This window comes from Mastomys coucha, unplaced genomic scaffold (assembly GCF_008632895.1).
Source record: "Mastomys coucha isolate ucsf_1 unplaced genomic scaffold, UCSF_Mcou_1 pScaffold20, whole genome shotgun sequence".
In the NCBI taxonomy this organism is placed as follows: domain Eukaryota; kingdom Metazoa; phylum Chordata; class Mammalia; order Rodentia; family Muridae; genus Mastomys; species Mastomys coucha.
This window is the reverse complement of record NW_022196903.1, coordinates 77,536,223-77,543,905: the sequence shown is the minus strand read 5'-3', so window position 1 is coordinate 77,543,905 and position 7,683 is coordinate 77,536,223. Positions and strand designations below refer to the sequence as shown.

The 7,683-nt window shown below is 48.5% G+C and overlaps 1 protein-coding gene across 8 annotated transcripts in view; it reads right to left on the bottom strand.

The window, feature by feature from the left end:
- The window catches only part of Dysf (dysferlin), a 201,473-nt gene extending 194,172 nt beyond the window's left edge, over positions 1-7,301 (bottom strand). For 6 of the 8 annotated variants that reach the window (XM_031382347.1, XM_031382345.1, XM_031382349.1 and 3 more), the window contains exon 1: positions 6,842-6,929. In XM_031382347.1, the coding sequence (XP_031238207.1) occupies positions 6,842-6,929 (88 nt within the window). Of the gene's footprint in view, positions 1-6,841 lie in introns of all 8 variants that reach the window. The other 2 variants (XM_031382343.1, XM_031382351.1) reach the window with 2 other exon arrangements.
- Between the last annotated feature and the right edge of the window lie 382 nt (positions 7,302-7,683).

The window sequence follows — 7,683 nt, the reverse complement described above, 5'->3', positions numbered from 1 at the left end:
AGAGAGAGAGAGAGAGAGAGAGAGAGAGAGAGAGAGCCTATTTCTACTCCTGGCCCCACTCCAGTCCACCACAGTCAGCACAGGAAATCTACAGGGGTATGTCTAATATTTTCAGAGACTATTCCAAGGGACTTCAGCATACCCTTGGCCTGTGTCCAAGAAACAGGGACTCCACATACCTTTTCCATAAACCAGAAAAGCAACAGCTGCTGACTCAAACCCTGAGCACATCCTGAGGCCTTTCCCCATCTGAACCTCCTGCTTCCTGGTCTTACCGCTGTTCATTACTCAGAGATGTCCTTCCCCTAAACACACAGCCGTTCCCTTGCAGACTTCAGACTGGAGCCTAAACTCAGTGGGGCCTACTCTCAAGGGGATCTGTCTCAGTGATAAAGCTGTAACAGGGTTACAGAAATAGCTTAGAGGGTAAGTGTTTGCTGTGAAAACATGAAGAGAGGAGTTCCAGTCCCAGAACCCGTGTTTAAAAGCCAGGTATGGTAGATCACACTTGTAATCCCAGTACTAGAAGGTAGGCAAGCCTGCTTATGCATGCATTGTACACACACACACACACACACACACACACACACACACACACACACACATAGAATTAGGCTGAAATGGAGAATGGGGCTTACCCTCTATATCTGTTCTTCTTTCTTCTACTGATATCTCCCACAGTTTTATCTAGCACTTGGTATCCAAATTAAAAACTATATTTCCCAGACTCCCTTGCAGCTAGATTTGAGTATGAGATCAATGAGATAGAGGAAGAAAGTATGTATGTAACTGTCCATATGTCTTTGTGGAGAAAAGTATGCTTCTTTAGTACCTTTTCCTTCTTTCAGATATTGCAAATATGAATTATGATGCTGTGCTATCACAAACCATATTGTCAAAGACACTCCATGAAGAGAACAGAGCAAGAGGCAGAAGGATCTTGGACAATCTGATGCATCAGGAGCTTTTGAACTAGGATGCCAGTATGTCAATGATTACCATGGCTTATCGTGGAGGCATTAGGAGTCTCATGATAGTGGTATGCATAGATCTGCATCTACAGAGAGAGCAAACTATTCACCAGCTGGAAGGTAAGAGGGTCAACTGGAAGTCCAATGGGAATGAGGTCAACTGGGAAGCAGTTCGTAGAATTCCAGATGGGGTTTCTGCCTATTTGTTTTGCTTAGACATCATGTTTTCAGACTGATAGAAGTAAGAAAAAAGGAAATTAATTGGCTTTAATGTTGTTACCTCTCATGAGTGATGATGGATAACAGAGAGGATGCTGTCCTATAGTTTATGCTGTGCATCAGACAATACAGTGGTGTCCCCAAGAGATGTATCTTGGAGCAATATGATGTGTCATAGAAAAACTGTGCCCAAGTTAAGCATTGGAACATATCAATCTCCTCTTAGAGCTTCCTTTGAAAAGTCAGAGAATCTGATTTTTTACCACACCTGGCTTTTTAACATGGAGCCCATTTAACATAAATCTAACACCCATAAATACACCCTGTGTATTGGCTGGGTGTGCACTGGCCCCCACTTACCCAGTCTTTTTCTCTATAGCCCAATCTAGGTGCCATCACTGGCCAGGCTCCCAAGACGCAGGAGCGTTTGTAGTCTTGTTCTCTAATCTCTTGGTGGCCATACCACTTAACCATGAATAAAGACTGAAGCTTTCTCTGAACACACTCTCACAAGGTCTAGAGTTTTGTTTCCCCAGGACCTAAACACCAAGCACTCTGAGGCAAAGACCTTGATCTCTGCTCAGTGACACCATTCACTCTTCAGAGGACTGCTCTGCATGAATTTACAGAATTCCTTTAAGACACATTTGCCAGTCCCTGAACCCCTGTATGTCCTCTCTGCTACCCTCACCTCTCTCTGGATGCCCAAGTCCAGTAACTATGGTTATGTTGTAAGCACTCGTGTGTTACAACTACATAACCATGTGACCTCCAGGAAGAGCCTGCTTTGGTGGAAATGATGCAAGCTCCTGGCCGGCCACCTTTTCCTCATAGGGTGACCCAGAACTTGCAGAGGCTGACTTAGCATCTGTGAAAACAAGAGGATGACACTTTGCAAAGGTGTTGCCTTCAGCAAAGTGCGGATCCCCCCTGCAAGGGGATCAAGTGACAAATGTAAGCTTCCTCCCCACCAGCTAGGACTTCCTCTAAGAGACAAAGGTGGATCAAAGCCAGCAAGCAAGCAGTGAGAAAAGGAAAGCATTGGAAAGGGAAGGGCTGAGGAGGGCTGAGGGCTCCATTTGGGGTAGGAGGGGTCTCTATTAAAATTTGCATTCAGAGAGGTGGAGCCACATTATGAGGCCACAGCCTGCTGTTGGCAGGCAGGCAGTGCCTCAGTTCAGGACTGATAAAGGAATGGCAGACAGAGGAGTCAAGGGTCCCTGCAGATTGGCAAACATATACCAGCTCTAGTTTGGGAGGCCATTGGATGGACAATTGGAGCCAATGATAGAACTGATTCAGTTAAAAATATAGAGTAAAAGCTTTCCTAGGTCTGTACAATAGTGTCTTGATATATGTGCATGTTAATTATAATAGTAATTATAAAATTTGTAATTATAAATAATAACTATAGTTAACATGTATTCATTTTTGTTGGTTAGTTTGTTGAGACAGAGTCTTATGTAGCCCAGGCTAACCTGGAACTCTACCGAGCTGCTGATGACATTGAGTTTCTGATCCTCCTGTCTGTCCCCCGAGTGCTGAGATTACACATATGTGTCACCCAACCTGCCTTTATGCAGGTGGAGAATAAACCCAGGGTCCCTTCCTATTAGGCAATCATTCTACCAACCAAGCCATATTCCCAGCCCTATAGTTAAGACGTGTTGAGGCCCAGGGACTGTTGTCAACACTTTGTCTGGTCTGCCACACTTCACAGTGGAAGGGACTCAGGCACAGAGTAGTTGAGTGGCTTGTCCAAGGACACACAGTTGAAAAGTGGCAGAACTGGAATGTGAAGTTCAAGATTGGAAATCCTAAGCTGTTTATGTATACGAAGCTGGTGGTCTCAGCCTCTCTCCCTCCCTCCCTCCCTTCTTCCCTCTCCCTCCCTCTTCCTTCCCTCCCTTCCTCCTTCCCTCTCCCTTCCTCTCCCTCCCTCTGTCCTTCCCTCCTTCTCTCAATAGTTTTATGACACTGGGTTGTGAGCAAGGCTGCCAGCTATCTGCACTCCTTTGTCCCCTTCTCAGCTTTTATTATAAAAAAGGTCCACAGTGACACCATTGCTCCTCCCCCAGAGACCCTGCTATAATCACAAGTCATCCTCAGAGATTTATGACCCATCATCCTGGACTTAGGGTATCAGATCCTAAGCATGTACCTCCACAGGTGTGTGAGGACTCTGTGACAAGGGCTGGGACTCCGGAAAATCATACTAAGTGGTATCTTACTGCCCCATCAGACACAGAGAAGGTGATTCAAGGCAGAAGCTTTCTGAGATGAGAAGGCAGCCTTAAGGCCACACAGCAAGCACTGAGGCCCTCGGGACCCAGGTGAGTAAGGAGTAAGAGTCATGTGTGTGATGTGTCAGGGGGTCCAGGTGGTGTGTGTGTATAAACAAACATGCAGATAGGCACCAGAGGCTGAATTCAGTCTTCTTCCTCCTTCTGTCTCTGAGTAAGACCTAGAGCTAGAAGAAGGCAGTAGAGAGAGTAAAGGTGGTATAGACATGACTACATTCAGGATGCCTGGGCCTGAAACTCCAAGTCCAGTCCTTACTAGAGCAAGCATCAGGCTAGTCACTTTCAGAGTTGCTACCAACTGTGCTTGTTACTGGACTAGGATATAGCTCGTGTTACATGTTCTATTCAGAAGCATGTCAGATGTAATAAGTCTGGATCCTTATCATAGGATTTTTGTAACATTTTACAGAAACAGTTTCTGAAAATGATGTCTTGCTTGTTTAGCCAACATCCACTTCCCTTCCTTGTGATAAAGACAGGAAGAAGTCAGAACTGGGAGGTATAGTACAGGTCTTTAATCCCAGCACTCAGGAGGCAGAGGCAGGTGGATCTCTGTGAGTCTGTGGCCATCCTGGTCTACATAGTAAGTTCCAGGACAGCCAGGGCTACACAGAGAAACACTGTCTCAAAGAAGTTTGGCCCTTCTACCTTTGGGTTATTCGTCCTATACTTGGTTCCTTACAACTCTATGTTCCCTCTCCTTAGACTCAGCACTACACTGGGCACCCAGCCTGGTTGGTGTGGGTGGCACATGGCATGCATTCTATGTGCCCTTTCTATGTGCCTCTTGAGAGGGGATTCTCTAGCAAGTGGACCACCTTGGCAAAGCCCCTTGGCAAAATCTCTCTGGGCCAAATCTTAGTGAAGGGGATAATGCTCTTGCCCTTTAACCCTGTGGACCTGACTGAAGTTACTCTCCCACAGAGGATCTGTGAGATACTGTGACCACGTCACTGGGAAAGCAGGCCTAGGTCAGCTAGGGAGAATAGGCTTCCCAGAAGGGCAGTTCGCATTTCTCTGTCCCAGGCCAGGGCCTGTTCTGTAATCATTCACCAGCCTGGCCTTGACAGAGAAGAGTAGAAGGGTGAGCAAGCTTAAATACTGCAAGACACCCAAATTTAGACATGGGTTAAGAGTTTGGCTAATGCAGGAGGTGGAAGGTGGCCAGGGCCTGGGGGAGGGGAAAGGCTGCATTCTCCACTGCCTGACAATGACATCCTGGGTTATGAGTTCCAGCCAGCCTGTTTCTCAGGGTGAGAGTACAGACAATACACTTCCTTTCTGTATAGTGAGCTCTGGGCTCCAGGAAAGGGGAACATACCCAGAGGAGCCAGGCAGCTGCGAACAGGAGGACTATGAATGCCCTCCCCCCCCCGCACCCCCTCCCCCAGGGAGTTTGAGGGAAGAGTCTGGAAAGGTCTCTGGGGCTAAATGAAGACAGGCCTGTAACTACCAGCTGTGCTTCTGGTGAGCTAGAAAGCACTCCCATTCATTATCCCCCCCACCCCCACCCCTTTTGCACAGCCTCTCTCCTGCTAGAGCTCCTGAGCCTGCCCTGGGGGAGGGGTGGGCAGGAAAAAGAGAAAGCAATGAACCTCTGCAGAGAAGGGAGGAGGCCAGGGAAGCTGAAAGGAAACCAGGGCTGCCTGGGTGGACACAAGAGGAGACAAAGTCCCTGAGAAGAGAATCGGCTCTAGACCATACACTGCACCCTGCAAATTCACTGAACATGGAGGTATGACTTTACAAAGCCTGTTCAGGCTTCCAGACAGTGAATGAGGAAGTACAGGAACTAGCTTAATATCCAAGGAGCATAGCTGATCTCTCCAGGATAGTATCCTCCGTTCCCTCAGCCAGGAAGCAAACGTAGAGAAAGAGGAGACATAGCACCAGTGGAACCTGCTAGAACAGTGGCTCTGAACCTTCCCAATGCTGCAACCCTTTAATGTCTTTTAGTATATGCAGTGACCCCTAACCATAAAAGCATTTCATTTCTACTAAATAACTGAAAAATTGCTATTGTTATGAATCCTAACGTAAACATCTGGTATACAGGACATCTGATATGGGACCCCTGTAAAAGGGTCATTAGACCTCAAAGGGATTTTAACCCACTGGTTGAAAACCACATAGATTCTAGAGCCCCTAGCCAGGCAGCTAACCCAGGCCATTGGCTGATCTGCCCAGAGCTGAGGATACAAAGGAACATGGAAAATCTCCACCCCAACCACATGGGAAGATGCCCTTGTCCTGTCCGCTGGAAACACATTGATAAAGCTCATTCCAACGGCTTCCCTGGGAAACTGGTGGACAAAGACGAAGCATGGCAGGGAGTGGGAGAAGCACACACAGGGGATGTTCTCTAAGTTCTTCATTTCCTTCTCTTAGTGCAGGCTGGTTTCCAGGCTGCCCACCCTGGGTCTATGTCCAAAGATGCACCAAATCCTACACTGACCACTGGGTGCTTCCAACACACCTGCGTGTGCCATGCTTGCCTCAAGCTTTCAGATGTCCCATGGACTCCAGGGTGTGCACACACCTGTGAGTCCATGTGCATACTTGATGACTGGTGACACCAAAAAGGGATGTTCACTGGATGGCCAGGGACTAACCGATGCTCTAATCTCCTAGGCCAGGTATGAAGGGAAAAGAGGACTAGCTGGGAAGGAAGGCAGAGAAGGAAACATATAGGGTGGATGGTGAAATTGGCCCACATCTTTGCCCTCTACTCCTGATCCCCATTATGTCTCACAGCTGGAAGACAAACTATGAAGACCCCTGTCTTGATCTGGTCCTAGGGGTAGGGAAGGGTTATCCTGGAAAAGCAAGCATGGCCAGCCTTCACATCCTAAAAGAAAAGCGCAGGCATAATTCTGCCAAAGCTTGTTGTGGAAAGTCACAGGACCAGAGAAGAGCAGGCTGCCTAGCATTAGGGGACCCCAGTCTAATCAAGCCTAAATACCACCCCAACAGGTGTTATTCTGTTGAGAGTAAGTAAGGGAGACTCCTAAAGATTGATAATGGAGTAGGTGGGAGGAGAGAGAGAGAGAGAGAGAGAGAGAGAGAGAGAGAGAGAGAGAGAGAGAGAGAGAGAGAGAGAGAGAGAGAGAGAGAGAGAGAGATTCCTGGAGGCGTGGCTCTGCTTGCTTCAGTGGCAGCCAGTCTGCTAGTTTAGCTTCTGATAGTGAGCAAAGGCCCAGGGAAGTTATAAATAGGCAGAGGCCAGGGCCTTCCGGGGAGAGGAGCAGAGCCCTGTGCAGCCAAGAATGGAAAGACATCTTTTAAGGGATCCAGAGAAAGGAGCAGTAGCCCGCCCTCACCCCTGGCTGGGTCTCCCCGCGGTCCTACCTGCAAACACCGCAGAGCAGTAGGCATCGCTGATGTCCGAGTCCGGGGTGTGGACATTCTCCGCAAAGAGGATGAAGACTCGCAGCATCGCGTAGCTGGAGGGACAGGGTCAAGGCGCAGGCGGAGGGCTCCCCTAAGGAGCAAGGCCGACTTGGCTGAATGACTGCCGGCTCACAGGTGTTGTCCTGAAGAGGAACAGGCGGCCCCAGTGAGCTAGGCTAGGACCCCGCCTCCGACGGCCTCACCCCGCTAGTCGAGTGCGTTGCGATGAGAACAGGGGCTTCTGTTCATTTCCCACCCCCGCAGTTGTACTCCAGCTCCATGGAACTGTAATTCAATGCCCCGCCACCAGCTTTCCCAATGACACGGCACTTTGTATTAGACCCTGAAGCTGCGGACTGGGCGGAGGCCGCAATGGCCTGAAGAAGGACCAGGGCTTCAGGCACGCAGTGCAGCCCAGATCTCGCTCCAGGACAGAAGAAAGTTGGGCTCCACCCCTGACCTTCCACCTCTGGGCAGGAGCTGTGATACGCTTGGCTACGCTTGGTGCTTGCAGTGGCAACCGGGACGTGATAGCTCCTCAGAAGCCGGTCAGACAGCCCCAGGGAGGAAGAGAGATGAGAGATCCAGGGCTTAGAGCTGGGAGCAGAAGCACCTCTGGCGCTTTCACTGAGAGCTCAGAATTTCATTGGTGGACAGCACAGCAGCTTTAAAAAGTTTGCCTCCTTTCTTGGCTGTAAAAGTAACAAATGCTTTAACACAGTGGTTCTCAACCTTCCTAATGGTGCGACCCTTTAATACTAATAAAATTAATAATACCAATAATTAATAATAATAATAAT